Source organism: Oryx dammah, unplaced genomic scaffold (genome assembly GCF_014754425.2).
Source record: "Oryx dammah isolate SB20612 unplaced genomic scaffold, SCBI_Odam_1.1 HiC_scaffold_24, whole genome shotgun sequence".
Taxonomy (NCBI): Eukaryota; Metazoa; Chordata; class Mammalia; order Artiodactyla; family Bovidae; genus Oryx; species Oryx dammah.
The window spans coordinates 74,492,962-74,512,679 of NW_024070208.1; the positions used below are offsets into that span (position 1 = coordinate 74,492,962).

At 52.5% G+C, this 19,718-nt stretch overlaps 1 protein-coding gene across 1 annotated transcript in view; it reads left to right on the forward strand.

The window, feature by feature from the left end:
* UBAC2 (UBA domain containing 2) overlaps positions 1–19,718 on the forward strand; it is a 170,704-nt gene that overhangs the window by 129,283 nt on the left and 21,703 nt on the right. Inside the window, exon 7 of the mRNA XM_040267400.1 lies at positions 100–345. Within this exon, the coding sequence (XP_040123334.1) occupies positions 100–345 (246 nt within the window). The remainder of the gene's footprint in view (positions 1–99; positions 346–19,718) is intronic.

The window sequence follows — 19,718 nt, forward strand, 5'->3', positions numbered from 1 at the left end:
CCACCTGAAGTATTTTACGGTCACTGATTTCTGTGTCAAATATGTTCCCTAAAAATTGTATGACCTGTCAACAGTGCAGCTGGACTCTTTCTCTTCTAGGTTTCTGGGATCTGCTACAACAGCAGAATGCTGCAAGTCCATGAGGTGCTGTGTGTGCCCAGTTGGATGGCCAAGTTCTGTGCTTGGACCCTGGAGCCCCTCTTCTCATCCTCGGAGCCCACCAGCGAGGCCACGATCGGGATGGGAGCCACCGTGGACATCCAGAGGCAGCAGAGGATGGAGCTGCTGGACAGGCAGCTGATGCTGTCACAGTTTGCACAAGTGAGGCGGCAAAGACAGCAGCAGGTAAACGATCACAATCACAATGGAAAGTTGAGAAGTACTCAGGGGCCTGCGTAAACGTCTCCTCTGAGACTGTACGTGTGGTCGAGACCATGTGTCATTCCTCTGCATTGCGTCTTGGATATCTTGACATGTTTCCAAGGTCTCTGATCGGGGCTATTGTTAGTGTTTTCTTTAGAAGGTAAAAAAAAAGTAAGTTGCCACTGAAAGACTGGTCAAACTGGACATTCTCACTCCACTTCCAATAGATAAGCTTGATTTCTTAGAGAAACACCAACCTAGTTAACAAGACGGAATATTTATCTGTTTTTATCATCTTGTAAAAGCCACAGTGTCTTCCTGTTAAAATGCTTATTATTGTGTGCTCTGGAGTAAAGAGCAGATATCAAACTTCTTGATTTTCCTTGGTTGAAATGGAGAGACTATGAAGGTAATAGAAGTTCAAGGAAACAACCAACAAGTCAGTCAGATAAATGCTGGGTTTTCTCAGCCTTGTCATTAATCATCAGGAAATATCGAGCACTTACCCAAAACATGGCTCTGTCCGAACAACAATGTGATACCACACTGGTGTTCCCAGGGTTACTGTCAATCAAGCTGATCGTTCTTGGGCACTTCCGTGATCAAGCACACTGGGCTTGTCATTTCCCGTCTCCATCCCCTTTGCCCTCTGGGGTATGAGAGAGAGCTCTGTTCTCTCCCACATCGCCTGCCTGCATTGCGTGTGAGAAGTCGGTCTTCATTGCATGTGGTCTGGAAAGTGATGTCAGGTGTGACATCCTTGGACGTCAGTGGAGAGCTGAGTCCCAGAATTTCCATCTAGGGTGGGAAGAAGGGGTTCCCTTATCAGTGGGCCAGGTCTGCAGGTGACAGAGAGGGAAGTGAAGGCTGGTCCCTGCAGGTGTTTTGAATTTGAGGGGACTCCATAATGTGCAGTAAAGGAAGTTGATGCGTGGGGAGACAGACGCGGCTTCTGGAGAGATCAGGGCTGCAGGCGTGGCTCCTACAGTCCGTGTGTGGGGTTGGGAGGCGAACCCAACAGGTCAGGGGTCCCCACCTCTGGGATCTCCTGCCTGATGATCTGAGGTGTAGCTGGTGTGATAATAGTAGAAACTGCACAGCGGATGGAATGTCCGGGAACCACCACCCCCACCCCTGAGTTTTCTTCTGTGAAATCAGTCCCTGGTGCCAATGAGGGCGGGGACCACTACAGAGGATCACACCTGGGATGAAACGTAGGCGGTAGACTCAGCCTGTATTTAGCAGGAGGAAGAAGGGAAGTTCTTTGAGGAAATGGATGGAAGAATGGTAAGGATGAGGACTCAAGAGTAATCAGCGTCCAGAGTGATAATGAGTATAAATACTTTCCAATAGCCTGGACAGAGCTGAGAGGGAGAGAAAGAAGTAGTGTGTGATCTGAGATGGCTGGCTCAGCTAACGAGAGATTCAGTGGCAGCACCGTCCCATCAGCACAGACAAGGAGAAGGGCATTGACCGGGGTGCCCGTGGGCTGCCTGAGAGGGGGTTCCCCAGTAGGCAGCTGTGGTCTTGTGCTCATGAGCAAAACGGGAGGTTGTGTTTCTGAAGCTGGCGTCCCCAGCAGATTCTCACATGCAGAGCTGATCGGACAGCACTGTTGGGATGAGCACAGTGTTGGGGGGCGGGTGGTGAAGGACAGAGGGGGCCTTTGAGCACCAGTCACAAGGAAGGTCTGAGAGCTAATCTTACGGTTCAGGAGCCCTGGCGTTGACAGAGTGTCTGCCAAAGTGTCTCCAGTCCAGACAGATGCAGGGGTGGACTGTGGGTCTTGAGAGCTGGATGCCATCCACAAAGTGGTGCCCCTTGAGAACTGCACCCCCCACAGCTGGAAGACTGAGCACCCGCCTGTCACGCTGCTGAGAGCTTCGTGTTTCACTCAGGTGCCCGGAGCAGCTCCTGCAGGGTAGCAGGGGCACTCTTCCCAGGGGACACCTTAAGCAGAAGGTCCGCAGGACTGACCGCCTCCCCTTCTGTGGCAGCCAGCCTCGAGGACACCCTGGTGACCAGCCCCTCCTCTGTGGTCCGCTTGAGAGTCCCGGCCCCACCTGGAAGGTGACTGGATGAAGAGACAGGTGCGCTCGGCCCTGTGGGGTCTGGGTCCCCAGTCCCCCCGTCCTTCCTGGGCTGTGTCTGCCACACACACGTGTCCGCTAGAACATGAGTGAGGAGGTTTAGGAGATGCCCTTGCAGGTCACCTGAGCGCCACACTGGGTCTTCCCTCCCACCTTGTGTGCCCTTGGCTGAATTTTTTCTAATGATCAGGGTTAATTACTCCTGCAGGATAATGACTCCTTCCCTTGCCTTTTTTTTGGTCAGAAGAGCCCAAACTGACGGGACCACATGGTCACTTAATACGTAGCAGTGTTCTTGCTTTGTCCCCACTGGAAGCTCCTTTCCTGTGAGCCAGGCTCTGTAAACCAGAGAGTCCAGAGTCACGGGACAGGGAGCCCAGACACCCCGAGTAGGTCACCAGGAGGGCGGATCGTCAGGGCCCCTCTCCTCCCACCTCTGGTTGCCAGGAGCCGTGTGCTCTGCCTCCTGGGCACACAGCACCCAAGTGACAGTCGATGATTTGGGCTGTTCTGCACACTGGAGCCCCAAGCGCTATCCTTGCCAGGTGCCATCTGCAAGTTGGCGTCTCTCTCGCCTCACCTGGCTGTCCGTCCGTCTGGCGAGTGGGCAGCCCTGGGTCATGCTGTGAGAGGGTCGCTGTGCCCTGTAGTCTGGGCACTGCCCCGCCCACCTGGCTGGAAGTGAGCCTGTGGTCTGAGAGATGCCATCTGGCACCCTGGTCAGCCCCTCACACAGCCCGCCAGCCCACAGGGAGTGGTGCCATGTGACAGAGAAGGCAGGTGGCCCTGAGACTGGAAAGTGTGTCACTTTCGGGTAGAATGAACTGCTGCCTGTGTCAGTCAGCTCAGGTTGCCCAGGAGAAGATCAGGGCCTGGGTGGCTTAAACAACAGAAGTTTTCCTCAGTGCTCTAGGGGCTGGAGGTCCAAGATCCACACTGTCAGGGCCGATTTCTGGCGGGATTCTCCTTGGCTCTCGCTCTGTGTCTCACGGCCTTTCCTTGGTGCCCGCGTGTTCCTGGTGTCTCTTCTTCCGAGGACGCCAGTCCTGTTGGATTAGGGCCTCATCTTTATGACCTCATTGAGCCTTAATTACCTCTTTGAAAGGCTTCCCAGGTGGCCCCAGTGGTAAAGAACCTGCTTGCCAGTGCTGGAGACACAAGAGACCCAGATTTGATTCCTGGGTTGGGAAGATCCCCTGGAGAAGGAAATAGCAACCCACTCCAGTATTCGTGCCTGGGAAATCCCCATGGACAGAGACGCCTGGCAGGGTAGAGTCCATGGGGTTGCAAAGAGGCAGACATGACTGAGCGCATGTGTGCTCTTTAAAGGCCTTGTCTACGAGTATGGTTGCATTGGGGGGGGTCAGGGACTTCAGCATAGGAATTTAGGGGTGGGGGGGTACATGTTCCAGTCTACAGCAGCGCCCCTTCCTGAGCAGGAAGGGCCCAGCAGAGTCAGCCTGGCTCTCAGGCACGGTCATTCTCCTGGACGGGTGGTGGAGTGTCCAGGCTTAGCGCTGCCCTCACTCACCCTCAGAAGCCAAGTCCACCCTGGAGAGCAGGGCCCACACACAGCCTCCTTCCACCTCGACTGCACAGTTCACGTGCCAGCCCGGGGTGGCCATGTCAGGGGCTGGCCAGCGGCCGCCTGCCGCGTTACTGTGTCCCCCCTCTTCTGTGCTGGCCCTTCATGGTGAGCATGGGGGCCTGGGTGTCACACTGCCTGCCTGCTCCTGCCGGACCATACGCCTCTGCCCAGGCCACCTCGTCCCCTACCTTCCCGTCCCCTGGCCACGCAAGTGAGCCCTTCACCACGTCCGGTGAGTCCATAGATGTTCTTCCTTCAGGCCACCACTCTTTCCATGCGAAGTACACAGCCAAATGCACTACCCAGGGTCTCCCCGTTGGGAGCGCATGTCCCCGTTCCTGTCTTTTCAGGGTGACCCCCAGCTGGAGCCGTAGTGCAGCCACGGTCCGCTTTCAGCTTTCACTTGTGTACCAAGCCAACCCATGAACCGAATTTGGTCACTTGGTCCTAGGAACCCAACCCAGTGTTGCAGGAGGTGTGAACCGGGGCAGAGGTTTTTATGCGACGGGTGATGGACACGGTGGTCCAGGAGAGCCTGCCTCCGCAACCCCACTGTACCCCCGGCTGGCTCCTGCTCACCCTGCACACACCACTTCCGTGGGGCGATGGGTCTTTAGCCCCACCTAACGCTAGAACTTGGTAGGTCTCACACTTCTGGCCACCCGCCCACTCCGTACCCATGGTCAGGCACTTCCTGTCCCTAAGGGTCCAGCAGCAGTGTTTTGTGGAGTTTTGTGTAATTCTCTGCTGTGTATGCGTGCCCTGGCCCCAGTGCCCAAGGCGTCCGCACCACAGTTGTCCCCCATGGCTGGCTGCAGACTCCACCTGGGGTCTTTCCCCACCACAGATGCTCTGAACACCGTAGCATCTGCTGGGTCGCACAGCCCAGGCACCCATGATTAAACCAGCCCCAGGTCCCCACCCTCCTCAAAGGGCTTTCCAGCCAGCGGCCGTGAAGGGGTGCCCTTTGGTCTGTGACTCTGCCCACCGCTGGGCAAGCTCCCCCACTTTCCGAGGTCGGTCTTGCCCCCAGGTCAGTATGCTAGCCCCCGGAGTCCTCCCACTGGCTTCTCATTGTGAGGTCTGTTACAGAGAAGAGCACAGGGGGTCCCCGGGCCTGGACTGCCTCGATTCCCTCTGCATTTATTCCCAGCATCTGCCTTGAGAGTCCCAGCTGCTCCCTGCCCGTACCCTGGGCTCAAGGTGCTGGCTTGCCCACTCACGGCTGCTGAGAGGGCTGTAGAACAGGGGCCCAGATGTGTCTGACTCCGGGGCCTCTGCCCTGTCCTTCACTGGGTTTTTCTTTCCTTCTTGGCTTCAGCTGGTAGGAAACGCAATGCTAAGTTTAAGGTTCTGTCAAATTAACTGTTTAAACCCAAAGCTAGTACTCCTGTCTCCATCTTCTTTAAAATATCTTTTTGATTGTTTCAGGATCCTTCTGCTTTATTGCAGACCTCCTCAAATTCTATGATTGCATGTACGATAAATTTATTATTTGTTTACAGTCTGTGGGTTTTCAAATGTTTTTCATAAAACCCAACATTTGTTTGGTCAGAAAGCCCTTCATCTCCTAAATACTGTGTGTTAGATTGATCTGTCTGCAGTTTTTAATTTCAGGCATTCCAGAATAAGGCCAGGGTCCTGTTTGGGTGTATCCTTTGCACTGCTTTGCCTGCTTTTGTCAGATTTCACCTTGCTGCCTGCCACCTGCTTCATGCTCGCTGTCGTCCACCACCTGTGGTCTGCATTTGGCTCTGGGGTCACAGCCAGCCAGCGGTCGTTATTGAAACAGTGACCAAGTTTGGTGTAGTCGGCCCCTGAGAAGTGAAAAGCACGTCCTTTCCCTTTAGAGAGGTTTTGATCAATGTCAGGGAACTCGACAGACACACTTGAGTTAGAGAAGCATCCAAGAACGATGAAATAATGCCCGGAGTGCCCAGAGCAGTAAGACCCCTAAGGGGGCCTGATGCTGTGAGAGGCTTCAGGGACTAGAAGGCTGGGCGGGATGTGGGCGGTGGAGAGGACGAGCCTAGAGGAGAGGACCAGCAAGATGGAAGGGAGGCCTTGGAGATGGCAGGGAGGCCTGAAAGGGGAAGGCCCTCGAGGAGACGTGGGGCCAAGAGGTAGGTACATAGTGACCAAGGGAAGGAACACAGCGACTGTAACAGAGGGAGGTGTTTCTCAACCCAGTGGCAGAGTTGGAGCTTGACACTGGAGGCTGTCAAAAGTGGTTTAATCAGTAGTATTGCTAGGACAGTTATCTCAGCAAAGTTCCTCTATCGCTGAGTATGAGATTGGTAGAGGAAGGAGAGACCGTGGAGGAAGAGACCAACAGAAGATTCTAGAATTCCAGTGCTCAGCTCTGTGAACCCCTGGCCAGGATGACGGCTGTCTCTTCACTAAGCTCCGAACCCGTGCTGTCTCCAAGGTCCAGCCTGCCCAGCTCTCCTGGGCACACTCCCACCACACCCAGTCCAAGGCTCCCCTGAACTAAGCTCCTGGCTCCCAGACCTAGACCTGTGGCCTTGACCTCCTCTCCTGGGCTCTAGACCTCAGCATCCTACCGCCGCTGGGCATTTCCCCCTGTCTGCTCCGGGGCACCGAAATGTACCCTTGCTTTGCTGACCTGGCTCCTCCACCCCTCCTTCCCTCCCTGATGGGAAGCACCACCGTCCTCCCGGAGGCCCAGACCAGAGCATCCTGACTTCCCCTTGGACTCTGCCCTCAGCTTCCCCATCCCGCAGGTCCCCTCCCTCACCTGCATCCCAGAGAGTCTGCTTTCCCCGTATAAACCCAGCTCTCTCTCCATCCCCTGCCTCGGTCCACACTACCATCATCACTCACCTAGGAAAATCTTGTCTCAAACGCACCCTCCCCCAGCCCTGCCCCACACTCCAGCCCCCAGCTGGGCTTCATGGACACAAATCTGATTGTCTGACTCCCACCAGGGCCTTCGGAGGCCCGCCTCAGCTTCCAGGGTGGTTCCTGCTCCCCCCGAGCGAGCGGCCCCTGCCTGCTCCTTAGCCCCATCTCCCCACCAGCCCCGCCCCAGCCCCCAGCCGCCTCCGGCTGATCAGGCTGAACTGTTTGCAGGCATCTCAGCCCTGTTGTTTCTCACTTCTTGCCTCCACATCTGCCCTTCACAGACAACAAACTTCCCCTGCACCAACTTCCCCACCCTACCCCACCCCACCCCACCCTATGCGGCCTTTGCTTGCCTAACTCCCGCTCACCCTTGAATGTTTTCTAAAACCCCCTCCTCGGGGAAGCCCTCTCCAGCCTCCCGGTCAGCTCCGACCCTCTCTCCATCCTCAGAGCCCCGCACGGCCAACTGAGGTGCCAGGGCCAGCTGTATGTCTTGGAGGTGGGGTTGGCGGGGGTGGAAACTTTTTCCATTGTATCTCTAACATGTGAATAATGCCTGGCACGTGGTAGGAACTCACGTATTCAGGAAATTAGTGGCTCCATACGCGTAGAATAAATATTTATAGAATTTTTTAATAGACTGATGCCAGGGACTTCCCTGCTAGTCCAGTGGTTAATACTCCAAGGCAGGAGGCACAGATTCAATCCCTAGTTGGGGAACTGAGATCTCATCTGCCACATATCGCAGCCAAAAAAATAAAAAACAGACCACCAGCCAAATGCAGGTGTATAGTCCTAGCCAGAAAGTATTCAGGACCGTATACTTGTCCTCTGAGGACAAGTCTGGAGCAAACCACTAAAGACAGCCTGAGACCTCGCTTGCAAGAGTGCAGAGAGGAGGAAGAAGGGCCATCCAGGGGGCGAGGAGGTGTCCAGGAGAGTTCAGGGCAGTGGAGTGATTCAGGAAGGATGGAGTAGGGGTGCTCAACAGATTCAGAGGCCATTCCCCACCCCCCACCAAAAAAAAAGAAAGGCCAGGCAGAGACAGTGAGGAGGAGAAGACCACAGGAGTCGGCTGCCTTGTGGAAGGCGTTTTGGCGGAAGGCACCTTGTTAAAAAGCAGTACAGGGACGGCGCAGAGGACAGGCTCAAAGCAGCTGGCCTTGTCTGCAGACCCATGCGGGTGTCATGTCCCCGCTCCTGAACGTACAGCTGTCATCCCATGCTCTGCCGTGAACGCACGCCCCCCGGCAGTGAAGGGAGGCGACACCTTGCTTCCCCTGGGCCTACAGGGCCGCTCTGCAGTGCCCTTCAGTTCATCGTCAGGCCCAGTAACGTGACCTTTCTGGACATATCCACGGTGGTCATTCCCCAGCAGCTCTGACAGACTCGCCGTGATGAAAGCTGAGCTGACTCCATAGTAACGCCCAGGTGGTCCTGCCTTCTCACTCTCATCTCCCTCCCAAGCACAGTCCCCTTCTTCTGTACACTGTCATAGGGGCGGCGTGTCAGCTCCAGGGTAACCGTACCCCGACCAGCTCCTTGCTCCTGGGCCCACTGCCCCCCTGCCCCCAGCATGGCCGCCAGCTCCACGGTGGCTGACATTGCCCAGTCATTTTGGTACTAGCAGCTGCTGATTGTTTTTCCACTGCCGAGACTGTTATGTAACTTCTCAGGGGCTTGTGCTTCATTCATTCACTGAAGAGTGTTTGAGTTCCTGAAGGACAAGAGCTGCGTGCTCTGCTTGCTTGTGCCCCTCTTGGTTCCACCGCAGCGTGCAGTCCAGAGAGAGGAAATGGCCCTGCCCTGGCCCTCGAGAAGCTGGCAGCCCCTGGGGGACAAGAGATGAGTCCGTGCACAGGGCTAGGTTTCTATTGGAGTCCATGCCAGCAGAAGAGTCCCAGTTTGCAAAGCCCTGTGTGGTTGAGAAGACTTGGGAAGATGCCAGCACGCAGGCCAGAAACATGGAGGAGGGCCTCCACAAGGAGGGCCTGGGGAGAAAAAGCATAGGGGCTCGAGACAGCTGCGGGGATGATGAGTGCATTTGTCTGAGCTCAGGGTTTCCTTCAGGAGGGGGCAGTGAGGTGAGGCCAGGGTGTCAGAGGTCTTGTACCACACTTGGAAGTGTTTTTCTTTGGTCCTGCAAGAAGTAGAGTCCGTGAAGGCTTTTAAACGGAAGGGTAAGTAAGATTTGTGTCTTAAGAAAGATGACTTTGGCCTTAACATGAGTGATCCTGGGGAAGGGTGAAACTGGAGGAGGAAGGCCAGATGGTGAGGATGCTCTGAGTCCTCGGGACATTCGTGGGGTTAGGCAGGGCATCCTCGCTACTTGAGAGTGAAGGGTCAAGCCCTGCCAGCCCCGGGGCACTCACACCTCCAGAACAGTCACTGAAATCCCCTCTGTGACAAACATTTGAGCAGCCATGAATCTCTCTGCGGCTCCTCAGCACACGTTCCCCTCTTTGCTGGTCGTGCCGCCGTCACAGTAGAAAAGCAACAGGATGTAAATGAAAAGGGGAAGAAATCTGCAGTCAAGGAATCAACCCTGGGTGGACAGGGAGCTCCGTGCACAGCCTCTCTAGGGTTATCATGAGGATAAAATAATTGGTGCAGCATTACCTGACACACCAGAAAGATCCGTCAGGTATTAACTATTCTGATTCCATTGGAAGGTCTGTTTTCAGGGCCTCAGGAAGTTTGAGAGTCCTGATTTAGGAGCTAACCTGATTGTTATTCCTCTCTGAAAGTTGTAATCTTTAGAACAAAGGTCAGTAGGCTGTGGGGGCCCTTGGGCCAAACTGAGGCTAAGAATGGTTTTTACCTTTTTAGTGGCTCTGTAAGTACCTGCCTAGTATCTTTGTATTTGGCCTATTGGTCTTCAAAACCTAAAACGTTCACTCCCTGACCTTTTACAGAAGAGCTTTATCAACCCTCTGCCCTGGAAGATTATGTAGCCAGCAACTTTCTAAGCAACTCTCTCTCCCAGGAAGTCTGTACTCTCTTGAGTTTGGTTGTCTGGTAACTGCTGTGAATCGCCATTCCCTGTTGTTTGGCTGATGGAGACAGTGCCACAAGCTGAGCTTGGTGACAAGACTTGCTAAGGCATTTCTGTAAGATCTCCACGTACTCTAGAAGTAGAATTACGGTGGAGCCCACTGTGAATGCATCCGTGCTTGGTATAAGCCAAGCAGGAATTTTGTCAACAAAGCTGTGAGGTCGCTTGATGCTGATTTTTTCGTTACCTCGGCACTTCCTCTGGCTGCCTGTGTTTCCTGGTTGATTATCACCTGTTTTCAGCAACGAGCAGCCTTTTTGACCTGCGAGGAGAGGAGATGTTGGCACCTACCGCAGCTGACCGTGATTCACACATGCATTTCAGTTATTTTCTCAGTATTTGGTTGACGTGAGTTGGCTGTATTCTCTCACCCTCGGTTAGTAACATTTTGTGGCTGTGAAAATTGTTTCTCTCCTCATCCAGCCCAGCAACAGTTGTCAGGTAACATCTAACGTGTGCATGGTGACGAGCCACATCTGGCCTCGCAGATCCTGAGCGTTCCTTTTATTAATCAAGGATTTTTATTTTAGTGGCTTTTTTTTAGTGTAAGTAAAAGTGCTCTCAGGTTCTCAATTTTATTAAGTTTTTGTAGTAGCTTTATTGAGGTTGAATCATATACCATATAGTTCACCTACTTAAAAGAGGTCAATTCAGGGAATTCCCTGGCTGGCCAGTGGATAGGACTTGGCGCTTTCACCGCCAGGACCCAGGGTTTGATCTCTGGTCAGGGGGCTAAGATCCCTCAAGCCACCGGCACAGCCGAAAAAAAAAAAAGGGACAATTCAGTGATTTTGAGTGCGTCCTCAGAGTTCTCCCACCATCACCACATTCAGTTTCAGAACATGGATGTTCCTTCCAGAAGAGACCATTCCCATTAGCAGTCAGTCCTGCATCCTCCCACCCACCTCACCCTGGGCAGCCAGCCATCTGGCTTCTGACTCTCTAGACTCGCCTGTTCTAGACGCCAAATCGAATCAGGTACCGTCTGGCCCTTTGTGACGGGGGCCTCACTTGGCCTCATGTTTCTGAGGTTTGTCTTTGTGGCAGCATGCCCTTCATTCCAGTTTCTGTCATTGTCCCTTCATCTGGCTGGGTCTCACCTCTTGGCCTCACCAAGACTAGTTCCCATTAGCCTCCTTTCCACAAAACATCCTTAGTGTACTTAGCGTTCAGCCAGGCTCTGGGGAGTACCACAGTGAACAAGACAGCACGGGCTTTCCTCTTCCTGAGTCAGAACCATGAAGGATCTTCTAGAAGTCCCTCCCCCAGGAAAGTGTGTCTGGAATGGAGCCCTGAACACTGTATACCTAAACCTCTGTGTGTGTGTGTGTCTGTGTGTCTGTGTCTGTGTGTGTGTGTGTGTCTGTGTCTGTGTGTGTGTCTGTGTCTGTGTCTGTGCGTGTGTGTCTGTGTCTGTGTGTGTGTGTGTGTCTGTGTGTGTGTGTGTGTGTGTGTGTTTGTGTGTGTGTGGCTCAGGAGTCCACGTTGACTCCAGAGGGAGCAAGTTCTCAGCCAAGATGAACCCTAGCAGCCCTGAAGACAGCACCCGAGCACGTGGCTTGCTTCTCAGCACTTTTCCTTTTCAGCTTTGCTCTTTCACTTTTTGGTGCAATTTGATTTTAAAGCCATCCTTTTCAAGTTGCTGCGCTGCCTTGTCAACAAAGCAATCTAATCAGTTAGAACTAGTTCTTCTATGACTGTTTTCTTTTATGAGTCTGAAGTGTGTAGTATCAGGTACGGAATAAGTTACTAGCGCTCAGTTGATAAAAATCTGCAAATTAAATCAGAACTAGGTGCGAGAACTCCATTTTCAAGTGAAATTCAAGCTCTGCTGTTTATCTCAATCTGCACCTCCTTGCAGAAACTGCTGTTATGTTTTGGGTGCTCTTGCAGTTGATCACAGTGACCTTTGTGACACAATTCAGAACTGGAAGATAGGATCAATATAAATTCTAATCCCTTTCCAAGGCTGACTCATTAAGTGACCTCGAGAAAATCATTTCTGTTTTCCACTCTGCCTTGGTCTTCATGAGAAAGAAGAGGGTGGTATAGTCTCATAGTGCTTAAGGACTCAAGTATACGATGACCACATACTTGGTGTTTGGGGGAGATTAAAATGATCAGCAATCCTAGTTCTCTTCATAATTGTTTTTTATTTTTCTCATTTATCAATTGCTTTTTTAAAACCATGAATGAATTTAGAGATGTATCTTGAAGCACACCTAATGTTAAATGGGAATATTAGGGGGAAAAAAATGTGTCTCCGCAATCATTTTATAAATTTTTCCTCCTCAAAAAAAAGCAAAGCCATCCCCGTGGGTTTTCAAAACCAGTGAACACTCCGAGTGCAGGACAGACCCCTGGGCTACCCGTGAGTTTTTCAGGAAAAAGCAAGTCTTCCTGATGATCTCAAGAAGCCTTGACTTTCATGGAACCCACCCCAGCTTCAGGCCAGTGGCCTGCTGCAGTGGGTGACAGACGTGGTTTAGTAAAGAAGGTGGCAGGAGCACAGGAGTTTCCAGTCTCATGAGTCATGATCTCCTATTCGAGATCAGAGCACAGATTAGCGATACCAAGATTTTTTTTTTTTAATCATACTTTCTAAGTGATGGTGGTGTACACACCCTTGTCTCGCCTGGATTCCCGGGGTGGGGCGAGAGGTGCAGGTGCCGCTCTGTTGGTGGTTCAGAGCAGGGGCTCCGGGCTATGAGAGATCACTGCTCAGTACTTGACTTCTGCGTTCCTGAGCTGCCCGTTGCTGCCATCTTCATAGGGGTGGTCCTTGCTCAGTAGAGATGCCCATCAGAGCGCCTCCATCAGTGCAGGTGACACTCGTAGGCAGTCTATACAAGAGGGGATAAAGTGGAGAGTGTCTGGACCTGTGTCTGCCTGAGGAAGCTCCTGCAGCAGCTTCAGCAAGTGGCCCCCGGGGCTCCTGCTGCAACAGGGAAAACGTGTATTTGAAAGAGAACTGCCTGGCTTTCAAGACATTCTTTGTAAGGGAAGGAACCCGGGTCTCCCGCATTGCAGTCATATTGTTTACCATCTGAGCCACCAGGGAAGTGAGATACTGATTTGGAAGAGGCAACTCGGAGTGATTCGTTTAAGGATCATCTAGTCTAGTTTCCTGTTGTACACATGAGGCACCCTAGACCTTCAGGTGGTCTCGTCCTCTCAGACCGGCTGCTTGACTGAGTTCTGTAGACGTTCAGCGATGGGGAGACCAGTAAGGAGTTGGACAGTCAAGGAAGAAGCTAGTTACAGACGGAAAACAAGAACCAGGCCTTGTGCACACTGGTAGGGTGGCAGAGGGGTGGAGGGCAGGGGGAGGGCATTTTAGGTAACAGGCACAATTGGGGCAGATGCTGTCTCAGTGAGTGAGGGCCTGGTAAGTGGAAGGAACGTGCAGGGAAGAGATGAGAAGTAATTAGGATGAGGCTGGTTTTGGAAGACCTTCAAAACAGGGCAGAGCAATTCAGATGTGATTTTGCATGTAATTAACATCCTCAGTTGCGGTGGTGGCATTGTGAAAGGCCGTATAGGCACGGTTCACCTGCCGTGGCGTACAGGTTGGTCGGGGACAACATGGTCACACCTGGAGATGCTGCAGGTTCGGCTCCAGACCACATGAAAGCAGGTGTTGCAGTAAAGCGAGTCCCACGAATTTCTGATTTCCCAGTGCATATAAAACTTATGTTTAAAACTATACTGTAGTCTGTTGAATATGCAGTAGTATTATGTCCTTAAAAATGTACATACCTTAATCAAAAAAATACATTGTTGGTAAAAACTACTAGCCATCATCCGAGCCTTCCAGGAGTCATAATCTTTATGCTGGCTGAGGGTCTTGCCTCAGTGCTGAAGGCCACTGAGTCATCAGGGTGGTGTTTGCTGAAGGTTGGGGTGGGTGTGGCAGTTTCTTAAAATAAGACAGCAGCATGCAGGCACCCCGAAACAATTACAACAGTAGCATCACAGGCCACCGATCACAGATCACCATAGCAAATAGTGATGCACAGGCCCAGAGTGAGGAAATGCTGCTGGAAAATGTCACGGATGGATACGCTCAGTGCAGCGTTGTCACAGACCTTCAGTATGTACCAAATGGAATATCTGTGAAGCTCAGTAAACCAAGGCAATGATGTCCTCTAAGAGTCTGTTGGTTTAATCACAGAGAATGACAGCGAAGATGTACACAGTGGCAGACCCCCTTGAAAGGAAATACAGGTGGTACTTGAGAGTGGGCTGGATTTGATGTACAGGGAAGAGAGTTGAGTCCAAAAGGGTCGCCAGGCTTTCAGGAGATGCTGTCCGCCCAGGCCCAATGCTGGTCGGAGGACGAGTAAGGGGATGACAGGTGATTGCCGAAGGGTGAAGATGAGTGACCGCTCGGGGGGAAGGAGAGGTAAAAAGAGGGGAAACACTGAGTCATCCCCAATCTCAGTTCTAATAACAAATTTCACCTCTTCTTCTGTCCAAACACTTACTGGTAACAAGTACCAGAAGTAAACTTAATTTTTACTTTTATCTAATAATTTCTGTGTAGAGCTAAGGTTAAGGAGCAAAAGAAAAAAAAAAGAGCAAAACAAATTGTCAACAAAAGGTGAAATGTGTCATCCCAGTGCCAAAAGATGCCCTTTCCTTCATATTTTCAAGGGAGCTGTGCCTTGTGCTGTGCAGTTCTTGTGTTCAGTCTTCACACGCATGTGCTAGTGGGTCAAGTGAAGATGGTAAAGACGCCTTCAAGAGAGAGAGACGTGTCCTCTTCCTGCACCAGATGGCCCCAGCCTGGGCTGCTCATACCCTCACCACCACTTCCTCCTCACAAGAGAGCGCGCGTTCCTGTTCAATGCCAAAATCAAAACCAAACCTCCCCGCAAAAGGCGGGGAAACCTTTGATCCTGACGCTCCACGGAAGAGAAGGTCCCTGTTAGAGGAGGGTCCGCCAGCCTTGGGGAAATGTGAGCACCCCCCACCCCACCCCAGGCATGGCAGTACCTGGGATCCCCAGTACCATCCCAGCTCCTCACCCCTCCGGGTGGGGAGCCCTTGACCTCAGGGTCATCTGAAGCCAGCTGCTCTTGTCTCCTGGGTCCTTTCCTCTGCCTGTTAGAATTTAAGATCAGCGGTAATGGGAAGCCCCGGCCTCTTGCGAGACACGCCATCCGAGACACACAGGACTCGGGACGCTCGTCAGGTGGTGCACACACCAGCCGGAGGTGCCCCTCACAGGGAGCACAGTGGCCTGGGCTGCAGCATTGCTTCCTAATTGTGGACTCTGGGCGCTTCCTCACCCCACTCCTCGCTGCCTCCCCAGGCCAGTGTTCAGACCACACCTGTGGCCCGGGCACCCCGACCCAGCAATGGAGTGGCTCCCAGAGCTCCAGCCAACCAGGACAAGAAGGAGGATGGGGGACCATGGCAGAGGGCATCAGGCCGTCAGAGAGTCCTGTCTCAGATCTCACTGCTGTGGAAGCTGCCTTGTGTTTTGCTGAGAAAGGTGGTTGATGTGAAGTATCTGAGCCCCCAAAACTAGGTGTCAGATAAACCCCAAAGAAAACTGAGAGCTGTCAAATTAACCTGGGACTGTGTTTAAGCCACCCCCTGGTTTCCCTCTAGTCCACGATTTCCTCCAAGCACCTGCTAAGGCTGCTTGTGCCCGGCAGTGCAGAGCGCCACTGTTGGGACCATTTCTGGCATCCGTGCAAACGTGACAGCGGGGTGCTTCACGCGCCGCGTCCGCCTCCATCTCCCACGTGCTTCTCCTGGTCGTGTTCCTAGGCGTGACCCAGGAACTGCTTCCCAAAGACGTGATCGGGCTTGTTCTCAGCCCTGCGATTGTCCTTCCATCTTTCCTCTATGTGATGGATAGATGTGTGGCTAGTTTCTGGGTGTGGCGGCTCTGATGGGGTTTGTTTCCGGGTTCTGCCATGAAGCTAGTGCTGATGACAGCAACCCCTGGCGCTCAGTCTAACAAGAGGCCTCTCACATTGCCCGCAGTCACTACGTGCCGTATCCCCAGCGCCTCCTATTCAGTTTCTACCGTGCCTTTGTTTTGTCAGCTCAGCTAAGCGCTCTCTGGGCCATAGGAAATTAGTCACTTCTCGGTGTGTCACAGCCCTCTTTACCTGGCCCTAGTGCAGCGCTCTGCACATAGAAGATACGGGAATGAAGCCAACCCTACTTGTATTTACACCGTGAGCAGCAGCCTGTGATGTGTACAGGACAGCAGTCAGCGCTTAAACACCCCTCCCATGAGGAGCTCCTAGCTCCAGCTTCCTAGCACAACCGCATCCCCTCAACCGCGATTCTTTGAAAACTGCTGGTTCCCGTGTTAGAGGGAGATGGTGCCTCCTGCCATTAAAGGTCCTATCGGCCGTGTGATGTGCTCCACTCTCTGGACCTCCCAGCCTCAGCCTCTCCCACCCTGGTCACCCCAACACTTAGGGCCCCGTATTACAACTCACTATTCCGTTTTTGCCAAGGAAAACCCCCTAGAACTTCACTCAGCAATATGCTTTGCTGTATATTTGTCCACTGCCTTATTCATTCAGCGAATATTTCTTAAGTAGGTGGATATGCCGGGTGGCAGGCAAGGCTGGGTCTATTAATACAGAGACAAGAAGGACAGTCTCAGCCTTCATGGCATCTCGTCACCTGCTGGGAAGATTCCTGGCAGAGAATTAAAGTGTATCATCCCAAGGGCTGTCCTTGGCAAGGTGCGTGAGGGAGCAACTCACCCCAGACTAGCTCACCCCGGGGATTAGAGAAGCCTCCTGGGCAGGTGTCTAGACTGAGGCCAGCGTGGTGAGGAAAACCACTGGGGTGGTCAACAGGAGGCTGGCAAGCCCTAGTGAGAAACCAGAACTATATCCTGAAACCAATAGGAGCTTGACGAGTACCAAAGAATATCTACAGAGAAGGCTGTTAATATACTCTATTTTTTTGTCTAGCTCTATATCTCCATATGGCTGGATATTTTTATATACTTCAGAAGCCAGAGTAGCTTGTAGCAGAATTGACTGCAGACGGAGATGCAAGAATCTAGCTATCTTCCATTAAGCCAGATATAAAAGAGATTTCCAAAAATAGAAAATAATGACATTCTTCTCAGTAACTAATAATCTTTGTTTTGGAAAATGGTTTGTTTGTTTGTTGTTTTTCATAAAGATGTGTTAGCAAGTAGTGGGTTTGTGATTGCTATCAATGAAGAAAAAAGTATTTTAAGATTGATAGAAAGGCAGTGGGAACCACTGAAGGGTTTTTAAGTGGAGAGATGGCCTGATGAGATTTGTCTCTCAGAAGGTCACCCTTGACGGTGATCTAAAATGGGACGGCGGGAGTCAGAGTTCAGAGAAACAGACGGATTCCAGAGGACTTGGGACTTAACAGTTCACAGAGCTGGTGAGCTGGCTTGTGCTGTGGATGGACATCCGTGTCATTCCCCAGGAGTGGGGACACAGGAAGAGATACGGGACCGATGACGAGTTTTGTCTGGGACGTGCTCCATCTTACATGTCTCTGGAGCCTCTGAGGGGACGTGTTGGGCGATCTGGCCATGTGGCTCCAGAGGGCAGCACCTGGATTGGGGGGGCGGGGGGCGGGGCAGGAGTCTCCACCAGACGCATGGAAACTAAAGCCCTGGGGACACACGAGCCCCTGGGGACAGATGTGGAGAGAGAGGAGGAATGATCCTAACAGGACCTTAGGGACACCAGCCAGCGTGTTAAGGACACAGACCGGAGGCGGCGGCTCTCAGGGGCACTCAGGGAGGGACCAGAGGCTCAAAAGACCAAGAAAGTGTGATTCTCCAGAAACCAGAGGGGCATGGGGGTGGGGGGCAGGGGGGTCCAGTGTCCCGGGAGGGTGTGGAGAGCGAAGGAGGCACCGCTGACCAAGCAGAGGGTGTTCCGGGTAACCTGGACGAAGAGGGAAAAGCAATTTAACGGATAGAGTACCAGACGGGGAGTTTCTGGAAGGCGGGGACGCCGTCTGAGCTCTCTTTCCAGCTTCGTGGCTCAGGTCCTTAGCGGTGCTTGAGCAGGCACTGTGATTCCACTGATTTTACTGTAACCAAGCCACCGGAAGCACTCTGGTCTTCCCTGTGTCTGAACTCCGCGGTGAACTGCTCGCATTAAACGTGCAGTGTTTCCTCAGAGTCTGCGGCAGGACTTCCCGACCCCTGGGTCCCAGTCACAGGTGGGCTGAGGTGGTGATCCCTTCAGCGCACAGGGCGGCGGGGAGGGCCCGAAGCTGCCAGGCCAGGTGTGGGGGCTCCCTCCATCGTGTGTGTCACACCCGTACAGCCCTCTGTGTGTGCCGCGACGTGGAGGCCACTGGACAGCCGTGGGCCACAGCAGGGCGGGTGGTTCCTGTACAGGTGCTGCCTCTCAGTGTCACTGAGCAGTCCTGTCACTCTGTCCTGATGAACCCGTTACCCACCCCAGCATGCTCCTGACAGTCCACAGGCAGCCACCGTGGAGAGGCCCCCACCTGCTTTACAGTTCAGAGCCTAGCATCTGATAAAGGCGTTCAGATCACCAAGACAGAGAATAAAGGGTGCTTTCCCAGCCCCCAGTGACCAACCTTTTAAAATAAGATAAGGATGCTTTTGGAAAGACTTCATTGTTCTAAACCATCACATTCATTTATTCCTGCTCTGTAACTTCCATCTCTCCCTTTGCTGGGGAACCAGCTTCAGGCTGCACTGAGCCGAGAGTCGTGCCCGCCACCTGGGGGCTTTGATGCAAATCTCACCCCCAGTGCAGCTCTCCAGGGTCCTGTAGTTGAGCTGGGAAGATGAAAAATAACCCTGTAAGACACCATACAAGTATCAGATGGTAATAATAGCTAAATATATACGTAATATGCTTTTAGACGTTTTTCATGCTCTGTTTTAAATGCTTTACATGTACAAACTCATTATTTCTCATATCCTTATGAGGTGAGTGTAGTTGTTATTTGCATATTACAGATGAGAAAACTGAAGTTCAAAGAAGTTGTTTTTTAACTAAAGCCTCAGGTTACATGTACTTTCCTGGTGGCTCAGATGGTAGGGTGTCTGCCTACAATGCGGGAGACTCGGGTTCAATCCCTGGGTTGGGAAGATCCCCTGGAGAAGGAAATGGCAACCCACTCCAGTATTCTTGCCTGGAAAATCCCATGGACAGAGGAGCCTGGCAGGCTACAGTCCATGGGGTCGAAAAGAGTCGGACACAACTGAGCGACTTCAGTTCACTTTCACTAAGGTCACGTGATAATTGCAGAGCTGGGATTTGTACCCGGGTATTCTGGCTCTAGAGACTGCTCTCAGTCACTCAGCCTCCTCTACTCTTTTCTCCCTCCGTCATTACTCCAGAACATTGTTTTGGCCCTTGAAGTAGGAATAAATGCATTCTCAGTCCCCTGTCTTTGAACAGCCTGACAAAATGCCTGGCTATCCTCTCCATGGTTGAAACCACACTCAACCTTTAAAACTTGGCTAAAAGCCCCCACCTTCTTTGAAGTTTCACCCCCAAGGTTTGGCTCCGCCCTTTGATGCCTCGTGGCTTCCTTCCTGGACCTCCTTGCCTGGTTCTGACTTTTCCCTTTCTGGATGTCTTCCTTTCCCCAGGGAGATCAGGAGCTCCGTGGCAGCAAGGACCAGACCATGCACCTTACTCGTGTTTCCCGTGGAAGCTGCGAGTGCCCCCGGGGCCCCTGGGGGATTCTTCTGACCGGGCTTCTTGGTGTAGACATGGCCTGCCTGGCAGTCCCC